The following is a 23,557-nucleotide window of genomic DNA, read 5'->3' on the forward strand; positions in this document are numbered from 1 at the left end:
TTAACACTTACACTTGTTCTTCATGTCATTTCTCGCCCCCTCCCCAGGATGAATGAACTACAATAGTCTGTGTTATTTGTACAGTGGAGACTGCCTGCAGTCTGGGTTTGGATTGATTTACATTTCTTGCTGAAGCAGAGTTATCCTTACACAGAGAAAGAACATCCAACCCATTTTTTCCTTCATGCCAGATATCCTCATCTCACAAAACTTCAGCCAACCGAATGATCAAATAACCACATGGGGTTTGTTTTAAAAATGAAGTAATCTGTTTTAAATAGGATATTTAAACTCAGACTGTGGCATCACGATTAATCAGCACAAAGACTCATTGCATCGCTCTTGTAAACACAGTGTTTGTTCAGGAATTCACACTGGAATAATTACCACAGTCTAACACCGCGTCTACAGGGGCCTCTATCACTTAAAGTAATTCCGTACCTTGCCACCAATTCTTTAGTTACCAGTTCAACTCAGGAATTAAAGAAATTGTGGGAACACGTGGCTTTGGAACATGTGATTTCATCAGCAGGTTGTCAATTATGGACCAACACAGCCAGTCTTCCATTGTACATTTATAAGGAGTCTTACAACACCAGGTTATAGTCCAACAGCTTTATTTGAAATCACAAGCTTTCGGAGCTTTCCTCCTTTGTCCTGACGAAGGAGGAAAGCTCCGAAAGCTTGTGATTTCAAATAAAGCTGTTGGACTATAAACCTGGTGTTGTAAGACTCCTTACATTTGTCCACCCCAGTCCATCACCGGCATCTCCACATCATTGTACATTTAGGGGAATTTGACCCTCTCCCTTTATTTATATATTTTACTATGATTTCAGTACTAATATTAGTGCATTGAGGAGCTGGTTACTGATATTAGTGCACTGAGGGGCTGGGTACTGCTATTTGTTTCCTGGTTAATGGTAGGGCAACTGACATAGGTGGTATTTATGCCATATTCCTAAAAGCTGCTCCAGGCAAGAGCCTTGGAGACCCAGGAATAGTCAGTCACTCCCTCTCAAAATCCATTGCACACTCAGGCTTTTTTCCTTTTTCTCCATTTCACCAGACCCACATCCTTGCCCCTTTAGGAACTTACCCAACTGCACACAAAATTGCCATGCTCAATATTCTAGTCAATTCTATTGAATGTTAGATGGAAAATGCGGAGCAGTCGTAGTCCTCCCTTCCTCCTACAATCTACAGACTTTTAAAGCCCAAGTTTGGCATCATCTAATCCCTACTTCCTGTTTCACCTCATCGTTACTCTTCCCAACCTCCATTTTGTCCTGCACTATGGACTTTCATCTAGGTTTCTTAATTTAAAAAGTAGGTGATCTCTCACTGATGACCCTACAAGTCAATGCCCCAATGGGCAAGTGCCAGGGTGCAGTTAACTGTACGGTTTTAGACTCTTAAGGATCAACAAGGTCATCTATGTGCGGAACCACAAGAGATGGGTGAGATCCTAAATGAATATTTCACATCGGTATTTACGGTTGAGAAAGGCATGGATGTTAGGGAACTTGGGGAAATAAATAGTGATGTCTTGAGGAGTGTACATATTACAGAGAGGGAGGTGCTGGAAGTCTTAATGCGCATCAAGGTAGATAAATCTCTGGGACCTGATGAAATGTATCCCAGGACATTATGGGAGGTTAGGGAGGAAATTGCGGGTCCCCTAGCAGAGATATTTGAATCATCGACAGCTACAGGTGAGGTGCCTGAAGATTGGAGGGTAGCAAATGTTGTGCCTTTGTTTAAGAAGGGTGGCAGGGAAAAGCCTGGGAACTACAGACCGGTGAGCCTGACATCTGTAGTGGGTAAGTTGTTAGAGGGTATTCTGAGACAGGATCTACAGGCATTTGGAGAGGCAGGGACTGAATAGGAACAGTCAGCATGGTTTTGTGAGAGGAAAATCATGTCTCACGAATTTGATTGAGTTTTTTGAAGGGGTAACCAAGAAGATAGATGAGGGCTGTGCAGTAGATGTGATCTACATGGACTTTAGCAAAACCTTTGACAAGGTACCGCATGGTAGGTTATTACATAAGATTAAATCTCACGGGATCCAAGGTGAGGTAGCCAATTGGATACAAAATTGGATTGACGACAGAAGACAGAGGGTGGTTGTGGAGGGTTGTTTTTCAAACTGGAGGCCTGTGACCAGCGGTGTGCCTCAGGGATCGGTGCTGGGTCCGCTGTTATTTGTTATTTATATTAATGATTTGGATGAGAATTTAGGAGGCATGGTTAGTAAGTTTGCAGATGACACCAAGATTGGTGGCATTGTGGACAGTGAAGAAGGTTATCTAGGATTGCAACGGGATCTTGATAAATTGGGCCAGTGGGCCGATGAATGGCAGATGGAGTTTAATTTAGATAAATGTGAGGTGATGCATTTTGGTAGATCGAATCGGGCCAGGACCTACTCCGTTAATGGTAGGGCGTTGGGGAGAGTTATAGAACAAAGAGATCTAGGAGTACAGGTTCATAGCTCCTTGAAAGTGGAGTCACAGGTGGATAGGGTGGTGAAGAAGGCATTCAGCATGCTTGGTTTCATTGGTCAGAACATTGAATATAGGAGTTGGGATGTCTTGTTAAAGTTGTACAAGACATTAGTAAGGCCACACTTGGAATACTGTGTACAGTTCTGGTCACCCTATTATAGAAAGGATATTATTAAACTAGAAAGAGTGCAGAAAAGATTTACTAGGATGCTGCCGGGACTTGATGGTTTGACTTATAGGGAGAGGTTAGATAGACTGGGACTTTTTTCCCTGGAGAGTAGGAGGTTGAGGAGTGATCTTATACAAGTCTATAAAATAATGAGGGGCATAGATAAGGTAGATAGTCAAAATCTTTTCCCAAAGGCAGGGGAGTCTATAACGAGGGGGCATAGATTTAAGGTGAGAGGGGAGAGATACAAAAGGGTCCGGAGGGGCAATTTTTTCACTCAAAGGGTGGTGAGTGTCTGGTACGAGCTGCCAGAGGCAGTAGTAGAGGTGGGTACAATTTTGTCTTTTAAAAAGCATTAGGACAGTTACATGGGTAAGATGGGTATAGAGGGATATGGGCCAAGTGCAGGCAATTGGGACTAGCTTAGTGGTATAAACTGGGCGACATGGACATGTTGGGCCGAAGGGCCTGTTTCCATGTTGTAAACTTCTATGATTCTACGATTCTATGATTCGACAGAGCTGGGAGTCCCTTAATCTAGGCCCTGACAACCTGCAACTCAACTCTCTGTTGGGTAACTTGAATGTGTCTCTGTGGGGATAGAGTGTGCACCCCATATTACATCGAGATACATTGAAACTACAGCACAGAAACAGGCCATTCGGTCCGACTGGTCTATGCTAGCATTTATGCTCTACATGGGCCTCCCCCCTCCCTACTTCATCTAACCCTATCAGGATACCCTTCTATTACTTTCTTCCCCATTTGTTTATCTAGCTTCCCTTAACTGCATCTATGCTATTTGTCTCAACTACTCCTTGTGGTAGCGAGTTCCAAATTCTAACCACTCTTTGGGTAAAGAAGTTTCTCCTGAATTCCCTATTGGATTTATTAGCAACTATTTTATATTTATGACCTCTAGTTTTGGACTCCCCCACAACTGGAAACATTTTCTCGATGTCTACCCTATCATTATCTTAAAGACCTGTATCAAGACACCCCTCAGCATTCTCTTTTCTAGAGAAAAGAGCCCCAGCCTGTTCAGCCTTTCCTGATGAGGATATCCTCTCAGTTTTGGTATCATCCTTGTTAAAAATGGTTGCACCTACTCCAATGCCTTTATATCCTTCTTTGATATGGAGACCAGAACTGTGCACAGTACTCCAAGTGGGGTCTAACCAAGGTTCCATACAAGTTTAACATAACTTGTTTGCTTTTCAATTCTATCCTTCTAGAAATGAACCCTTGTGCTCGATTTTGTCTTTTTATGGCCTCATTAACCTGTATCACTACTTTTAGTGATTTGTGCATCTGTACTCCTAGATCTCTTTGCTCCTTTATCCCGTTTAGACTCTTATTATCCAAGCAGAAAACGTTGGTGGGGGTTGTCAATAGGCCCCCAAACAGTAGTGGAGATGTAGGGGAGGGCATTAAACAGGAAATTAGAGACGCATGCAAGAAGGGTACAACTATAATCATGGGTGACTTTAATTTACATATAGATTGGTCAAACCAAATTAGCAATAATACTGTGGGGGAGGAATTCCTGGAGTGTGTACGTGATGGCTTGCTAGATCAATACGTTGAGGAACCAACTAGAGAACAGGCGATCCTAGACTGGGTATTGTGCAATGAGAAAGGATTAATTAACTATCTTGTTGTGCGGGGGACCATAAAATGATAGAATTCCTCATTGAGATGGAGAGTGAAGTAGTTGAATCCGAAACTAGGGTCCTGAATCTAAATAAAGGAAATTACGAAAGTATGAGGTGTGAGTTGGCTAGAATAGATTGGGGAACTTTACTAAAAGGGATGACAGTGGATAGGCAATGGCTAATATTTAAAGAACGTGTGCAGGAATTACAACAATTATTCAGTCCTGTCTGGCGCAAAAATAAAACCGGAAAGTGGCTCAACCGTGGCTTACAAAAGAAATTAGGGATAGTATTAGATCCAAAGAGGGGGCATATAAAATTGCCAGAAAAAGCGGCAAGCCTGAGGATTGGGAGCAGTTCAAAATTCAGCAAAGGAGGACAAAGAGATTGATTAAGAGGGGAAAAATAGAGTATGAGAGTAAACTAGCAGGGAACATAAAAACTGACTGTAAAAGCTTCTATAAATATGTCAAGAGAAAAAGATTAGTGAAGACAAATGTAGGTCCCTTACAGTCAGAAATGGGGGAAATTATAATGGGGAACAAAGAAATGGCAGAACAATTAAACACGTACTTTGGTTCTGTCTTCACAAAGGAGGACACAAATAACCTCCCGGAAATGTTAGGGAACCAAGGGTCATCTAGTGAGAGGGAGGAACTGAAGGAAATCAGTATTAGTAAAAAAAATAGTGCTAGGGAAATTAATGGGGCTAAAGGCTGACAAATCCCCAGGGCCTGATAATCTACATCCCAGAGTACTAAAGGAAGTGGCCCTGGAAATAGTGGATGCATTGGTGATCATCTTCCAAAATTCTATAGACTCTGGAACAGTTCCTACAGATTGGAGAGTGGCAAATGTAACCCCACTATTTAAAAAAGGAGGGAAAGAAAAAACAGGGAATTACAGGCCAGTTAAGCCTAACATCAGTAGTGGGCAAAATGCTAGAGTCGATTATAAAGGATGTGATAACAGAACACTTGGAAGGCATTAACGGGATTGGACAAAGTCAGCATGGGTTTATGAAAGGGAAATCATGCTTAACAAATCTACTGGAGTTTTTTGAGGAGGTAACTAGTAGAATAGATAGGGGAGAACCAGTGGATGTGGTGTATTTGGATTTTCAGAAGGCTTTTGATAAGGTCCCACACAAGAGGTTAGTGTGCAAAATTAAAGCACATGGGATTGGGGGGAATATACTGGCATGGATTGAAAATTGGTTGACAGACAGGAAACAGAGAGTAGGAATAAACGGGTCTTTTTCCGGGTGACAGGCAGCGACTAGTGGGGTACCGCAGGGATCAGTGCTTGGGCCCCAGCTATTCACAATATATATCAATGATTTGGATGAGGGAACTAAATGTAACATTTCCAAGTTTGCAGACGACACAAAGCTGGGATGGAATGTGAGCTGTGAGGAGGATGCAAAGAGGCTCCAATGTGATTTAGACAAGTTGGGTGAGTGAGCAAGAACATGGCAGATGCAGTATAATGTGGATAAATGTGAGGTTATCCACTTTGGTTGTAAAAATAGAAAGACAGATTATTATCTGAATGGCGTTAGATTGGGAAAAGGGGAGGTGCAACAAGACCTGGGTGTCCTTGTACATCAGTCGCTGAAAGCGAGCATTCAGATGCAGCAAGCAGTTAGGAAGGCGAATGGTATGTTGGCGTTCATTGCAAAAGGATTTGAATACAGGAACAGGGATGTCTTACTGCAGTTGTACAGGGCCTTGGTGAGACCACATCTGGAGTATTGTGTGCAGTTTTGGTCTCCTTATCTGAGGAAGGATGACCTTGTCATGGAGGGAGTGCAACAAAGGTTTACCAGGCTGATTCCTGGGATGGCAGGACTGACGTATGAGGAGAGATTGGGTTGACTAGGCCTATAATCACTAGAGTTTAGAAGAATGAGGTGATCTCATTGAAACATATAAAATTCTAACAGGACTAGACAGACTAGATGCAGGGAGGATGTTCCCGATGGCTGGGGAGTCCAGAACCAGGGGTCACAGTCTCAGGATACGGGGTATGCCCTTTAGAACTGAGATGAGGAGAAATTTCTTCACTCAGAGGGTGGTGAACCTGTGGAATTCTCTACCACAGAAGGCAGTGGAGGCTAAGTCATTAGATGTATTCAAGAAGGAGATAGATATATTTCTTAATGCAAAAGGGATCAAGGGATATGGGGAAAAAGCGGGAACAGGGTACTGAGTTCGACGATCAGCCATGATCATTTTGAATGGCGGAGCAGGCCCGAAGGGCCGAATGGCCTACTCTTGCTCCTATTTTCTATGTCGCTGTCTATGTCTAAGCATTTTCACATCGTTCACCTGACGAAGGAGGAAGCCTCCGAAAGCTTGTGAATTTAAAATAAAATTGCTGGACTATAACTTGGTGTTGTAAAATTGTTTACAATATGTCTAAGCAGTATATGGCTTCCTTAATCTACCTACCAAAATGCACCACCTCACACTTATTTACACGAAAATTAATTTGCCAATTACACGCCCATTCTGTAAGTTTATTAATGTCCTCTAGCAGTTTGACACATTCTTCCTTTGTATTTTTAACTACACCCCCCCCCCTCCCCAATTTGGTGTTGTCCGCAAATTTTGAAATTGTACTTCCCTTTCCCGAATCCTAATTGGATAGCTCTACCAAAGAGCCGGCACAGGCACAATGGGCCGAAGGGCCTCCTTCTGTGCTGTATGATTCTATGATTCTAAAATGGAATTTAAACTAAATGTCACACACTATTGCAGTACAGAAAATGAAACATTCCCATTTTGTATTTCAGTACGGTTTGCTGACCCATACCAATTCTGAGGGTTCTATTGAACTGTGTTTTTCCTTTGAGTATCTAAGTACAATCAGCCAAAAATGTAGGCAGTGTCGCCGCACAGATGACAATCAATATCCTCGCTCTGTGGTTGACTGTTTAGAATTTGGATACAAGTTTCAACTACCCATTTACATAACAAAATGAGAGAAATCATCAGTTTAACCTTTTCGCTGCTAACTCACATGAATTATGTTCAGAAATTATGTTGGAATCTAATTGAAACAAATTCTGATGCAAGAACATTTTTTTAACATGATTCTGTGTCTGTGACTCTAAGCTGTAGATGCTGCTACTAATATGTGGCTCTGAAACACTGCTGGTCTGTCTGGACTTGTAAAGAAACCCTCATCCTGGGAGTGGCATGCAACATACTGCTCTAGGAATTGTCGAATGTAGCATAAATGTGACTGCTAGGGCAAGGGGCAAATTGTGGAGGATGTGATCCTCGCAAATATTTTTTTGTCATGAATTATGCTCCTTCTCCTTCCTGCTCCAATTCCCAGAATTCTGTAATATCCCATCCACCAAGTCAATATATGTGTTTACACTTCTGAGAGATAGGGCTGTGTGTGTGTTGGTTTCCAGTTACAACTGCACCATGAGGCCCGAGGTGGAATGAAAGCTTGGGGAGAGAGAGAGGGGAATTTCAGAGGGAAAATGCAGCTCCAGGTGGTGAGGAATTAGGTTCCTTACCTGCTTCCCAGCTGGGGAATAACACATACTGTGGGAAAACCTAGAACTAGGAGTAAACAACTTTAAAATGAAGACAAAAAGACTTGAATTCTTGACTAACAGATTTGAAGTCACAAATCCCGTCAGCTGAATAACCTGAAGGCTTTTAGATAGATCTGCCCTGTTGAAACAAAAACGATTTCTGGTCTTCTGAAAAATGCTGCAGCTGTTCCTAATTTTTACTGAATTAAAACATGATACACATACGCACACAGATAAACCAATTTTTTCTATGTATTCCAAGCTATGCTGAACTTTTAAGAAAACAGTTTTCTCCATTTTTAATTTCCTATATTAAGTGCGAGCATTTAAAAAAAACTCTACAAATTACAATACTCTGTGAATTACAAGCATTTTCAATGCTGGATCCTACTGTTGCTCCTTTTTCATTCCCCTTAAATTCCAAATAAGCTGTCTCCATGCTGTTCCCTCTCCCTACATCCTCACCATGTTAAAGAAAGAACTTGTATCTATATAGCGCCTTTCATGTTCTCAAGACTTCCCAACGCACTTCACAATGAATTACTTTTTGAACTGTTGTTTTCTGAACTCAGTTCAAAATTGCAATTGATAGCTGTTTGTTAGGCAAGGATATTAAGGGTTACGGAACCAAGGCGGGTAGATGGACTTAAGATACAGATTAGCCACGATCTAACTGAATGGTGGAACAGGCTCAAGGCTCAGTAGGCAAATGTAGCAGCCAATTTATGCACAAATGCAAGGTCCCACAAACAACAAATGGGACAAATGACAAGTTAGTCTGTTTTGGTGGCGTTGATTGAGGTAAGACACTGGAAGAACTCTTGGAATAATGCAATGGTTCTTTTACAACCAGACTCATTGTAACATCTCCTACTCATAGTTTCCCAGTACATCAACATTTGGGAACTCATTACAACAAATAGCCAACACTTTGTGTCAAGGCTCCCACGTGAATGGCCACCTGAGCCTTTTGGAAATACAACTCTACTCCAGTAAGGAGTTAACATCTTTAGGAGACAAGGTAACTGTGAGGAAGGGAAGGGGAAGAGGATGGGGGGGGAGTTAAACACAGTGTAAAGTTACTCACTGAGTTTTTGGATTGTCAATGGCGTCCACTGGTTCATTCTCCTGCCTGTCATTCTGTCTTAGTCCAATCATTATTGCGGGAAGGCGGGTCCTCCTCCTTGCGTGACGAGTTGCTGAGCGAGTCAACCCGCTCTCATCCAATCAGCTGTTCCAGAACCAGGATGAGGGGGCGGGACCTAAGGGTCCATACTGGGCATGCTATCGGTTTATTCGTGTGTCAATCATCTCTCAATCCAATCACCAGTTCTAAATTCCACCGGCGAAGGAAAAGGAGGCAAGATTGTCGATGCCGGGGCGGGGATTGGGCTCTCCCCCTGTCAATCATTCCCTTTTCTCCAATCGGCTGTTGCCGATTGAGTTTGAAACGAGTCCGCGCGCTGCGCTGGCAGTTGGAGCGGCCGTTAGAGGCTGGAATTTAAATCTCAGTCAGTGAACGTGCGAGGAGGGGGCCGGCGTCTGAAGTAAATAAACAAAAAAAAAAGAAAGTTTTTAAAGCTCTTTGAATGTGATCGGCAGTCGCACACACACGTCCTCCTGGGGTTAGGGGAAGTGATTCGTCTTTTAAAGTTTTTTTTTGGAAGTTTTTCGGCAGTTGGGCATTCGGGCCCCGGGGAGGCACCGAGTTGGCTAATGGCGACGGCCGGAGGAAGCAGCAGCAGTGGCAGCGCCGCCTTCACCATCACCAGCCGCATCAGGAACCTGCTGCGCTCGCCGCCTGCGCTTAACCTGAGGCGATCCCGAGCAGCGGCCAAGGCTGTCACTGACCGGGTAAGAGGGACTGGGGTCAGCGAGCTGGGCTGACACCTTTTGCCAGGTGCAGGGGTCTGAGGGTAACAATAATTATTAGTGTCTCCACATCACAAGGGATGTTTTAATTTTTAAAAGATTTTTAGGGTTTGTTTTCATATGTTACTGGACTTCCAAGTAATATATCGTATGTGAAGCACTTGAGTTTATTCCGTGATGATTAAAAGTTTTATCCCAATGCAGAAACCTCTGGTCAGTCCACTCAAAAGTTTGACAGGATGCAATTGTAGGAGTCCAGGAGGAGCGACGGGCTCTCAGGGCATCATGTTTGCCCTGGCTAAAGTTGGCCAAGTGTTCTCAGTGCCCGCCTTCCAATCCCCCAGAGAGGAACCGTATGTTGGATGTGATGTTTATTTTCAGAAATAAACAGAAAATACTGAGGAAAAGCCCAGCAGGTCTGGCCTTTTACTGTTTAACAGATTAAAGATTTTGGTTATCATTTGTCCGAACTGGCAAAGGGTCCATACCCGAAATGTCAAGGTGTGTTGAAAAAATTGTTGGAGTGTTCTTGTAGGCTCCTTTTCCTCTGAGAATCTTTGATTGCAAAAGAAAGTTGTACATCTAGTAGTTAATTTCCAAACTCTGGACATCACTGGCAAGTTTAATATAAACAGGTTGTTCCTGCACATGAGTTAGTAGGACAGAGTTTGTTCCCTGTAAAGTGAGTCCAAATCAGTAATACCCCCTTAGTAAATGCTGACTTACCTAATTTGTTCTTCTGAGGAGTTGAACTTTCCCTTTAGCTGCTGCCAAAAGTTTTTTTTTATTCTGCAAGCTTTATTCTTCATTAACTTTTTTTTTGAGAGATGTTCGTGACCTTTGAAGCTAATACAAGGCTGCAGAATTTAAAGAGCAACATTGCCAATGTTCAAAATGTTGCTCTTTAAATTCTGCAGCCTTGGGTGGTGCAATTGGCTTGCAGTGAAATGATCACGTGTCTGACCTGTTCCAAAAATGCTAGGTTGTTCACTTGCTTCCTATTTAGAGTCATTCTGGAGTAGCTGTCTGTTGTATGAGCACTGTTTTGTATTAGCAGCGATTCCACTGGCAGGGGGAGTCTATGACACAGATTTAAGATAGTTGGCAAAAAGAACCAGAGGGGAGATGAGAATTTTTTTATGCAGAGTTATGATTGGAATATATTGCCTGAATGGGCGGTGGAAGCAGATTCCATAGTAACTTTCAAAAGGGAATTGGGTATATACTTAAAGGAGAAATTACAAGTCTATGGGGAAGAACAGGGGAGTGGGACTGATTAGATAGCTCTTTCAAAGAGACAGCACATGAATGATGAGCTGAATGGCCTCCTTCTGTGCTATATGATTTGTGCAGGACAATAAGACTGCATATTAAAAGTAGTTCGAAGTACTTACCCATGTGTTTCAGGCACACCAACAAAAAGAAAATATCTAGTAAGCAATCTTGAGTCCCAAGTATTCAACAGAGATGTTTAATGCTTCTGCAGGAACTGCTGAAATACTCCATTGCCGTTCAGATATTGATGAACATAGGGAACGTGGAAGGCAGCAAATATTCAAAGGCACTACACTATCTTTTGATGAAAACAAAAATTCAGACCTATGATGTGGCTTGTGTTGAAATACATCATTGTGTTTAGCAAATGACATGCTGACTTGTCTGCCTTCCCCTCTCCCACGATAAATCCTTTTCATGACCGTGTCTTTTTAGCCAACTGTTTACTTGATATGGTGCAGGTGATTGGTGGCAAGCAGTGTACACAAAGCATATATGATCAGTGGAGAATTGATACAGAAAGGAATGCAGAGGATTTGAGAGCAAAGGGAATGAACAATGCTGTGGAACTGGAAAGTTACAAATCAGCCAAGTTTGATCAGATAATAGTTGCAAGTACTTCACTAGTAAAAGTTGCTGGTGTTACTCCCCCTATCACTGGCGTCATGGCTGAAAGACTGTTTACTGGATTTATCGGTAAAAGGACAAGAGTATGTTGGAACATAACCATAATTAACTTTGCGTACTATAAGTCAGAAGGAAAGGTCACATCCAATTTGTGAATAGAATGGGTGATGGATGCTGATCCCATTATGATATAGTAAATCATGCTCTTATTGTAGGATAGCTGGCTTTTGATAAAAATAAGTTCAAACTACATGATCATATAAAAAAAAAACATGCTCAAGGTGTTAACCGTGACTTAGTTGGCAGCACTCACGCCTGAGTCAGAAGGTTGTGATTTCAATTTCTACTCCAGAGGCTTGAGCACATAATCTAGGCTGACACTCGAGTGCAGTACTGAGAGAGTGCTGCACAGTCAGAGGTGCCGTCTTTCAGATAAAATGTTGAACTGAGTTCCAGACTGCCCTCTCAGGTGGACGTTAAAGATCCCACAGCATTTTTCAAAGGAGAAGGGGAGTTCTCACCAGTGTCCTGGCCAATGTTGATCCCTCAACCAACATTACTAAAACAGACTATCTGGTCATTATCACGTTGCTGTTTATGGGAGCTTGCTGTGCACAATTTGGCTGCTGCTTTTTCTACAGTAGAACAATAACTACACCTCAAAAGTACTTAATTGGCTGCAAAGCACTTTGGGACATCCTCAGGTAGTGAAAGGCATTATATTAATGAAGGTTTTTCTTTTTAATATCATCTCAAAGTGTAATGCCCTGTGAGTAAAGTGAAGGTTAGTAGAAGAATGTGTATCCAGGCAAGGAGATGGAGAATGATGTGATCCAATATAAAAATCATGGTAACTTTTTCACCCTAAGGTTGTTGGAGATATGAAATAAATTACCGAGGGAGGCCATTGAAGTGGACAATACAAGTGGGTGACTGAGTTTCTGGGGAGAGAGATGGGTTGAGGAATACGGCGAGAACTTGGATGCACGTGATGCTTGAGACCTTTCGTTGCTCATAGGCGGGAATTTAGAGAAATGTCATCTGAGGGCAAATCACATTGCTTCCATTTTTCTTGAGCAGTGTAGGAGCATCTAACAGGCTATTGGGCTAAAATGCTTACTGTAAGCAGAGAGTTAGATGAGCTTAATCATCTCCATGATACCCACTTCCTGCTCCCTCAACTTTCAGCCAGACACCTAATTCCATTTGCTAGCTGAGATAGTCATCGGTTCTCTCTTGGGCACCATCCTTCATCCCTTCTAAACCACCGTTATCAACCTCCTTTTTAAAAAAAAAATACACCCAGTCTTTCTGTCCTCGCCAACTATTGCCCCATCTCCAAACTCTCTTTAAGGTCCTTGAATGTCTGTTCACCTCAGCTCTGCCCATCTCCCTTAACTCCTTTTTTAAAATCCTCTCCCCTGAGTCTGGTTTCTGCCTGTCTTACAGTACCAAAATGGCCCTCATCAGTCATGAACAATCTCCTCTGTGGTGTAGTATCCTAATTTGTCTTCCTTACTCTTGCTTCATTCTACATCTTCCTTTCTGAATGTACCCAGAGCATCTTCAGCAGTGGTTTCTCATGTCACATTCGGAGTCCCCCAAGAGTCTATCTTTGACCTCTTCATCTACATACTGCTCTTTGGTGACATCATCTACAGACATGGGATCAGCTTCAACATGTACACTGGCATCCAGCTCTACTTCGCTACCACCTCTGTCAACCCCTTGACTGCCTCTGTACTGTTTGTCCAACATCCAGTATCTGATGAATCTTACCTTTCTCCAGCTCAGCTCTGGGAAGATCAAGGCAGTCATCTTTGGCCCTCGCTACAACCTTTGCTCCCTTGCCATTGATTCCATCCCTGTCCTGGCCACTGTTTCAGGTTGAACCACCGTTTGCAACCTCAGAGCTCTGCTCGACTCTGAACTGAACCTCAAAAGCCATCAGAAAGACTGCATAACTCTAACTCTACCTCAACCCTGCTGCTGAAGCCCTTATACCTGCCTTCGTCGCCTCCAGGCTCAACTACTCCAACACTACTGGCCGCCCATCATCCACCCGCCATAAACTCCAGCTTGCCCAAAACCTTGCCACACAAAACCTGTACTGCTTGCCCATCACCCCTTTCTTTCTGACCTCCTAACATCTCATATCCCTCATGGCCTTGTCCCATCTATTTCCGCAACCGCCTCCAGACCTATATTTCCTCCCCCAGCCCCAAGCACTCCATTCCTTTGACTCCAAATCTCTTGTCTATCCCCCCCCCCCCTCCCCCCAATCCCCTTTGCTGCACTGTTGGTGGCAGAGCCTTCAGCTGTCTGGGTCCCACTCTCTGGAATCTCCTCCCTAAATCCCTTTCCTCAAAGTGTTCTTCAAAACCCATATCTTCAACCAAGCATTTGGTCACCCCTGTAAATCTCTCCTGGCTTAGCATCTATTTTCCATAAACCTTTCTGACTGTGCCATGGGCATTTTTTACATTATAGGTTCCATTTAAAAATGAAGTTCATTTTTGTCCCTATATTATATTTCCTCAAACTTTTTGTGATCACTAATGTGGTCTAGCAGCTGACTATTCTCTTTACCTGTGTGCTTCTGCTCACAGTTTTAGTTGTGCATGTTCTCCAGAATAGGAATTTGGGAAGAAACTTTTTGTAAGAAATGTTTAAGCATTTGAAGGCATTAATATATCAGGACTTGAGAACAGCTCAGATGGTTTTGTTACTTCTTTGAAACTTTGATATTTCTAGCCTTGTGACCCAGTCCTAAGTATCAAGTATTCTTTTTATACAGCCATTTGACTGACAAAAATACAAACCCTGGAAAACCGTCCACTCTCATATTTGTTTATCTTTGGGTTTTTATAATGCACAATTCCAGTTCTCTGTAAGTCACCAACAAATATCCGAAGTATATTTAGTATAGGCATGGCTGTCTTTCAGCTTTTAATTTTCTTTTTGCCACTTCTTTAGGCCACAATATAGTATTCCTTGCACACTAAGATGGACATATGACCTCTCTTTCACTGCTCATTGGCAGGAATGTCCACGGTCAGCAGATGGCAAATCACTTTGATTCCATTTTTCTCTCCGTCGGTGGTGGAGGAGCAGCCAGCCAGCCTCTGTTTGATGCTGTGCGCCCTCAGAGGAATGGAACGCTTGGGTCGGGGATGGAACATAGGTCTGGAGGAGGTGGCGGAAATAGGTTGTGCTACTTCCCATCAATGAAGATAGTGCGCTGAAACATTGTGCTATGGACCATTTGGTAACTAGATTCAGGTGTTGAGATGTGAATCAGAATGAACTTTCAGTGAAAAGAACATATGGTCTTCATTATAATGTTTTAACAGTGCTAGAGTATGAAGGAAGGGAAGAGGTGAGCATTTATGCAGCAGAGGAACTTGAGTGGGAGAGGTTTTTCAGCAAAAACCTGAATGTTTGTTTTTACTTACAATACCATGACTTCTTTCAAAACAGCCTCAGATTGCATGATTTGGAGCTGAATGGTAAACTTGGCAGCAGTAATGGAAGATCTGAGCTCTGCTGGGGATATGTCGGAAAAAGTAACTGATTCTAAACTTAAAATGCTTTTGGGGGTTGTATCCAAAAATCTTAAAAGTGTTACTGTTACAGAACTCACCCCTAATTATTTTATTCTCTGTATAATCCATGTAAAAGGGAGTTGACCCTTTTTATGGTAGTGTAATTGTAGTTTCTGGCATGTTATGGACCTGAGACTGGTGCCTTATTTTTCAAGAACCTTGAGACTGCTCTGTTAATGTTATGAGGGGCAATAGAACAGTTTTTTCCCCCTCTGACCTGAAATTGGTGACATTTGGTGAGGTACAGTCTCTTGATAATTGTCTGTTCTTCGGTATTTTATCCAAGTGTCCATTCCTCATGTGAAACTAACTCATGTTTGTGAACGGGCTGCTCAACTGACGAGGGCATCGCAGCCAAGTCCAATCCTGTGCTTGCCTACTGTCCACACATGCACACTTTCCAGCAGGGAATCACGGAATAGCAAATCAATAGCCTTGTTTCTTTTTCTTCCATCCATACATACTTTCTAGCCCAACTCCACAGAGGCCAAATGTAGTGCTTCATCCATTGCATGAACTGAGAGCAATCTGCTTAACTTGCTTGGGATTGAACTTGGCACCCTATAGTCTGTGTGCTCTGTACCCCAGGGACCTTCTGGTTTGTGTAGTTCAGTAGCGCACTGAGCAAGTAGATTTATCTATAAGCCATTAGGGATAATCAAATGCTCATTCCTGAGCTGTGACTCTAGATAGTAAGTAAGCAACAATTAGAGTCCATACTCAACAAACGGGAGATCCTGTGGCTTGGTATTTTTTCTTCGTGGAGTAGTACGCTATGGGTTGTCTTCTGTGACTGGTCACATAGTGAATATCTTGCAGAGATGAAATGGTTAACTGAGTGAGTCACTTTAGGGCACTCTTGCATGTCTCCTTGTGGTTAGTTACAGAGTGTATTGGCAAGGGTATTGGAGCAGATTTCCTGTCTTCAGGGCATTGTAGTTTAGCCCTAAATTATTGAAGGGAGAAGATACGCTTGTCATTTAATAGACTAATGCAGGAACCTACAATTAATATGAAAAGAATTAACGTGCATTTATATAGTGCCTTCTCACAATCTCTGGACACTGCAAAGTCCTTCAGAATGAATAAAGCAGGCAATGCCAGCCTTCAGCCGGACCTTGATAACACCCATGCTTGGGCTGACAAGTGGCATGTAACAATCACACCACAAGTGTCAAGTAATGACCATCTTGAACAAGAGAAAACCTAGCCATATCACTTTGGTGCCATCATTGCTGCACCCCACCATCAATATCTTGAGGATCACCATTGACAAGAAACTTAACTGGACCAGCCAGATATTAACACTCTGGCTAGAAGAGCAGGGTAGAGGCTGGAAACGCTGCAATGACTTGCTCACCTCCTGATTGTCTACAAGGCTCAAGTCAACAGTGTGATGCAAAACTCCCCACTTGCCTGGATGGGAACAGTCATAACAAAAGAAGCCCAACACTATCCAAGATAGAGCAGTTCTCTTGATTTATGTCCCTGCCACTGGTCGTTATTTATACCCCTTCCACCACTGGTGCACTGTAGTTGCGGTAAGTACAATCTACATGTTACACCGGAGCAACTTGCCAAGGTTATTTCCCTCCCCTGTGACCTTTATCACAGAGAAGGACGAAAACAGCAATGCCATGGGAACGCCATGACCTCCAAGTTTCCTTCCAAGGCACACACTAGTCTGACATGGACATATATTATCAATCCCTTATTGTTGCTGGATCAATTTCCTGAAATTCCCTACCGAGCGCCATCACCACATGGACTGCAGTGGTTCAAGGAGAAGGTCTATCACCAGCTTCTAAGGGCAACTAGGGATGGGCAATAAATGCGGTCTTGCAAACATCGCCTACGTCCTGAGAACAAATGTATATAAAAATAATTGCTTTTCAAGTGCAGTCACTGTTGTATAGGTAAACAGGGTACCTCATTTTTGCATGGTACGGTCATCAGTAGAAAATGAGTGCCCAGTTAATCTGTTTCTGGTGGTGGTGGTTGAGGAAGGAATGTTCCTCTGGAAAAATTTGCTCCTCTTTGAATACTGCCTTGGGATCTTTAACAAATAGGGCCGATGAAGCCCTGGTTTAATGTCTCATCCAAAAGACAGCTCCTCTTACAATGCAGCCTCAGTACTGCACTGAAGTGTCAGCTTAGATTATGGGATCAATTTTCAAAGTAAAAAACGGGTGAGTTGGAGGTGGTGGTGGGGCGGGGGGGGGGGTATTGAAAATTGCCACCATTTCAGACCCACCCCCTATTTCTGTTTTTTACTGGGGCGGGCGACCAACGCACTCCCAGGAGGCGGGTTGGGCCGTAAAACCTTTCAAGGCGGCTTCAGGCCTCCGTTTTTCTCCAATTCCCGATTTCAACCCTGGGGGGGGCGGGATTCCCGGGGTGCCTAGAAAGGCACAGCTTGTGGGTCCGGAGAATAAAAGATGTCCTTGCGTCAAAATAGTAAGGACATCCGGGAAACTCGTAATGGGTTTCCCAACCTCAATTTGACCCCCCCCCGCCTCCTTCCTGGCTCCGTTTTAAAATTGAGCCCTATATGTTGAAGATGTAGCATGGGGCTTGAAACCACAAACTTCTGATTCCAAAGCAAGAGAGCCATCAACTGAGCCAAGCTGATACTTTAGTTTTATCTTCACGCAAGAAGCAACATTTGACTACAAATCTCTTTTAATGCCATCATTAATTGATTACAGTATATAACCCCACAACAGATGAAGATTGAATTCTGGAGCATTTAAGTAAATTTGTGACTGGATCTAATTGTGGCAAGTGACTTTGGTATAAATAACCCACTAATGTCATATTGATAAATTTTTATGTAATTTAAAAATAACACTCCATGCTGTCAGGTTCTGTGTTGCGCCCTGTTATTTCAAGAAGGCACCAATGATGTCAAACTGTCTGTTGTTGATGTCTATTTTTAAAAAAAATTATGCTGTAAATATTACATTGAAAGTTTATCAATAAATTGCATCATCTCTGCCCCTTGACTGGATCTTGGCTCCAGTAAAGGAAATTCACTGCTCTCCACTGTCCATAATTACATACAGTAAAACTGAGGATTTATTCCTCCTGAGTCATAGTGTTTCTTGTGTAGAATGTGGATTTGATGGTTGATCTGTGTTTAGCAGTGGAGTGCACAAATTGTTAGATCAATGCAGCTTGAAAGTGATGTTTTTGTTCTCCAGCTTTTGTTCAAACAGCTAAATATCCTTATTATTGTGATTTAGAAAGTATGTGTGGCATTGTCTCTCCATATATGCAACAAAAAGTTTAACTTGCTGTAATATGTATTTGCAGTTCTAACTTAGTATAGCATTTTGCATACACTTGTGCTGTGTGATGCAAGGTCAATGGCTAAATCAGCCCTGTATCATTTTTTTTAAAAAAACGATTTCAGATTTGTTCTTTTTGTCTTCTAGGTTATTGTGAACTCAAGGAAGGCCCCAAAGTCCCTCAATAGCTTTTCTGTAACCAGTTAGCAGGGAGTATAGTGAGAATATTGTAGATGACCCCCGTGTAGTTTTTCTTCCTTTTTTCCTTCTTTCAGTGATGCAGCTTCTAAATTCCATTTGCCTACTTACTATGTGGGAATTGTGGTCATGAGTGAGCTTGCATCCTAACATTCTGATATAATATGCTGATGCTAATTTTTTAATGTACATGTGATTTAAGTTCTCAGCGCTAAACAAATGGTTTAGTGAGGGTAATATTGTAAATTGTGCCACAGGTTTTGTGCCTTTTTTTAATAGCTCAGACAGACTGCATACATGAGCATATTTTAATTCAGATCAGATTTTGCAGGTGACTCAAATGTTCCGTTTGCACTGAATAACCCTCATTCCATGTATTAACCAAATTCTGCTGGCTTCCACTGTACTGCAAACTTTTCCTCAAGCAAGTTTCATTTTTTTCTTGTCAGCACCGACCCCCAACCAATGCTTATATGCTTTCATATTTTCACTAACATGAATCCAGAACTTTGCGCACTTTACAAGAGATTTCTTTTGTGAAGAATGTTTTTTCAAAAATATACTTTATTCGTAAAATTTTCAACAATACAAACAATATCGTTGTCATAACACATTTCAAACTAACACCATACAGATTATACAATTTGCAAGATACATACAGTACAGTTCAAATATAATTCCAACAATACAGTTACACCGTACATAATTACAGTTCATGACACTCTAGGGTACCTCATTGCATTACAATCAATACAGCTTATTGATTACAGGTACATTACATAAATTTGTATTTTACATTCTGCCTGAGGAATTTTTCCCTGATTGCAGCCCCTTGGTATACAATGGCGGGAGGGCTCTAAACAGTAGCCTTTCCCCACAGAGCTTTTGCGTGGCCGCACCCAGCTTCAGTGCGCCCCTGAGCACGTAGTCCTGGACCTTGGAATGTGCCAGTCTACAACACTTGGTCGAGGACAGCTTCTTGCACTGGAAGACCAGCAAGTTTCGGGCAGACCAAAGGGCGTCTTTCACCGAGTTGATGGTCTTCCAGCAGCAGTTGATGTCTGTCTCGGTGTGCGTCCCCGGGAACAGCCCGTAGAGCACAGAGTCCTGTGTTACGGAACTGCTCGGGATGAACCTGGACAGATACCACTTCATCTCTCGCCAGACCTTCTTTGCAAAGGCACATTCCAGAAGGAGATGGGTGACGGTCTCGTCCCCACCGCAGCCTCCTCGGGGACGGCGTGCGGTGGCACTGAGACTCCGGGAGTGCCTGAAGCATCTGACTGGAAGGACCCTTCTCATCACCAGCCAAACTACGTCTTGGTGCTTGTTTGACAGCTCTGGCGATGAAGTGTTCTGCCAAATGACTTTAATAGTCTGCTCGGGGAACCAACCGACAGGATCCACCATCTCTTTTTCCCGTATTTAACAGCTAAGTTACCACATGGGAGCCACAGACCAAAGTGACCTGAGATCACTGGGGTGCACTGCAGCAAACCAACATTTTGGTTACCAAGACTCGGTAGGTAAATGCATTCTGTGATACTGAGCTCTACAGGCAAAGAGGATCCCTGCTGATTTGTTAGCTGATCTCAGCTAGGGCAGCAGAAGAGACAGTTGAATGGGTCTTGGAGATTCCTGCTACTATTTAGTGATCCTTGCTGGTGATGTGTGGGATCAGACTCTGCTGCGATGCCCTGTCTCTCCTGTTTTCTGCCTGACCCACACATCACAGTTGCAGATTCCCAACACACACTCTTTGGTTTACCATTGAATACAAGCCAATTGAATCAGGGATTGGAAAGCTGCTGCTACTCAAGCAATGAACATTTCTTAAGGAGGGGAGGGGTAATGCAAAGGGGGATGGGGGAACATCCTCCCAGTAGACACTAGATAGCACATAAAAACAGCTTATGAACTGATGGCTGGTACATATTGGCAAGTTTGAATACAATGTGATCATGCAATGAAATGATTGGCATATGGCCAGCCATGATGATGTTTTCTTAAAAGCTGTTATGACCTTAGTTCAAGTTCAAAAGGATTGCAAAAAAAGGCTCTGATGAAGATCTAGTGATTCTGTAGTGTATAAAATTGGAGGCTTGAGAACTGAGTCTTGTTGTTTCTTTTGCATAGTATTACATAGAATCTACAGCACAGAAATGGGCCATTTAGCCTATCTGGCCTATGCTGTTGTTTATACTCTACACAAGCCTCCTCCCACTCTAATTACCTCTTCCCACATTGTCCTCTGCATCCCTCTAGTCCCTTCTCCTTCATGAATGCAGAGAGGCCCCCCCACCCCGGGTAAATGCATCAGTGCTCTCTGCTTCAACCACTCCATGTGGCAGTGAGTTCCACATTCTCCCTACTCTGAAGAAATCCTTCTTAAATTCTTTGATCTGTTAATGGCTGTCTTATATTTATGTCTGGACTTGTTCTGGACTTGTCCACAAGTGGAAATAGTTTCTCCACATCCACCCTATTGAACCCCGCCATAATTTTAAAGGTCTCAATTAGGTCCCCTCAGTTTTTTGCAGAGAAAAGAGCCCCAGCCTGCTCAATCTTTCCTGATAGTTGTATCCTCTCAATTCTGCTTACATCCTTGACAGATGATACCAAATTTGGTGGTGGGGTGGGTGGCGGTGGGTGGTAGTATAGCTAATAATAAGAGGATTACACCAAAATAGAGGAGAACAAACAGGCTTGCAGAGTGGGAAGATAAATGACAAATGAAATTCAATATTTTCTGCACGGTCTCCAGTGCTTCAATATCCTCTTGTGGTATGGAGACCGGAACTGCACGTAGTACTGCCAGTGTGATCTGACCATATATATAAATTTAACATTACCCCCCTGATTAAGGAATAATGGCCTCCTTGTTCCTCCTCCCAAAATGAACCACCTCACACTTTGCTATATTGAATTTCATTTGTCATTTATCTGCCCACTCTGCAAGCTTGTTTGTCCTCCTGTATTTTGGTGTAATTCTCTACATTATTAGCTATGCCCCTCCGCCCACCAAATTTGGTATCATCTGTAAATTTCAAATCTCCGATTTGAGTCCAGATTATTTACATACATGATGAACAACAGTGGTCCCAGCACGGATCCCAGCAGGACACCATTTCCCACTCTTCGCCAGTCTGAGAAACTTTTCTTAACTCCTATCCTCTTTCTGCTTTGTAGCTGTTTCTCAATCCTGATACCTGGATATGTTACTAATCATTTTTTGTAACAGTTTAAAAATAATATTGCATTCCTAAAGGCGAGCTGAATTCTATTCAAGGAAATAATTTGCAGTTTACTCCTAAACCCCAATAGCTTTGTGGCTAATCTGTTGTGATACTGAACCATGAAGGTCCCAGGTTTAGTTCCTGGTCTGTGCTGAGTTAGCTGATTTCAATCGGGGCAGCAGCAGGGGCTCTACAATTGACCTCTGTCTGAGTTAGTGACCAGGGTAAATCAGACATCCTCCTGAAAAGTGCAGTGTGAGAACATCTGGTTAAGATGTGATTGAGCTTGGTTGTATTTATTTTATTTCCTTGCTCCCATGTACAATTAGCCTCCAAATACTACAGACTCATGTATGAAAAATGGTCACTTGGGTGAGGCTTTAGAAGATGCCTGTTATACCCTACCTCAGCTGGAAGTGGTGCTTTCAGGAAGCTGGGGAGAGGATGGAGAATTCTGATATATGTTCTGAATCGCAGCATGGAAAAAAAAAAGTTGCATTTATATGATTGTGTTTCATATATGAAAGGTGAGCTGAGAGTGACTGCATTTGACCGAGTGTGGCACCAAGGAGCCCGAGTAAAATTGAAGTCAATGGGAATTGGGGGAAAACTCTCCAGTGGCTGGAGTCGTACCTAGTACAAAGGAAGATGGTAGTGGTTGTTGGAGGCCAACCATCTCAGCCCCAGGACATTGCTGCAGGAGTTCCTCAGGGCAGTGTCCTAGGCCCAACCATCTTCAGCTGCTTCATCAATGACCTTCCCTCCATCATAAGGTCAGAAATGGGGATGTTCGCTGATGATTGCACAGTGTTCAGTTCCATTCGCAACCCCTCAGATAATGAAGCAGTCCGTGCCCGCATGCAGCAAGACCTGGATAACATCTAGGCTTGGGCTGATAAGGGGCAAGTAACATTCGTGCCAGGCAATGACCATTTTCAACAAGAGAATCTAACCACCTCCCCATGACATTCAACGGCATTACCATCACCAAATCCCCCACCATCACCATCCTGGGGGGTCACCATTGACCAGAAGCTTAACTGGACCAGCCACCAGCTACTGTGGCTACAAGAACAGGTCAGAGGCTGGGTATTCTGCAGTGAGTGACTCAACTCCTGACTCCCCAAAGACTTTCCACCATCTACAAGGCACAAGTCAGGAGTGTGATGGAATACTCTCCACTTGCCTGGATGAGTGCAGCTCCAACAACACTCAAGAAGCTCGACACCATCCAGGACAAAGCAGCCCGCTTGATTGGCACCCCATCTACCACCCTGAACATTCACTCCCTTCACCACTGGCGCACCTTGGCTGCAGTGTGTACCATTCACAGGATGCACTGCAGCAATTCGCCAAGGCTTCTTTGACAGCACCTCCCAAACCTGCGACCTCTACCACCTAGAAGGACAAGGGCAGTAGGCACACGGGAACAACACCACCTGCACGTTCCCCTCCAAGTCACACACCATCCTGACTTGGAAATGTATCGCCGTTCGTCGTCGCTGGGTCAAAATCCTGGAACTCTCTTCCTAACAGCACTGTGGGAGAACCTTCACCACACGGA

At 43.1% G+C, this 23,557-nt stretch overlaps 1 protein-coding gene across 2 annotated transcripts in view; it reads left to right on the plus strand.

The window, feature by feature from the left end:
• Window positions 1-9,385: 9,385 nt before the first annotated feature.
• The window catches only part of LOC137306065 (mitogen-activated protein kinase-binding protein 1-like), a 93,583-nt gene continuing 79,411 nt past the window's right edge, over window positions 9,386-23,557 (plus strand). For both annotated transcript variants that reach the window (XM_067975124.1, XM_067975125.1), the window contains exon 1: window positions 9,386-9,744. In XM_067975124.1, coding sequence (XP_067831225.1) covers window positions 9,607-9,744 — 138 coding nt within the window. In that variant the 5' untranslated portion in view covers window positions 9,386-9,606. The remainder of the gene's footprint in view (window positions 9,745-23,557) is intronic.

Source organism: Heptranchias perlo, chromosome 41, assembly GCF_035084215.1.
Source record: "Heptranchias perlo isolate sHepPer1 chromosome 41, sHepPer1.hap1, whole genome shotgun sequence".
NCBI classification, from domain to species: domain Eukaryota; kingdom Metazoa; phylum Chordata; class Chondrichthyes; order Hexanchiformes; family Hexanchidae; genus Heptranchias; species Heptranchias perlo.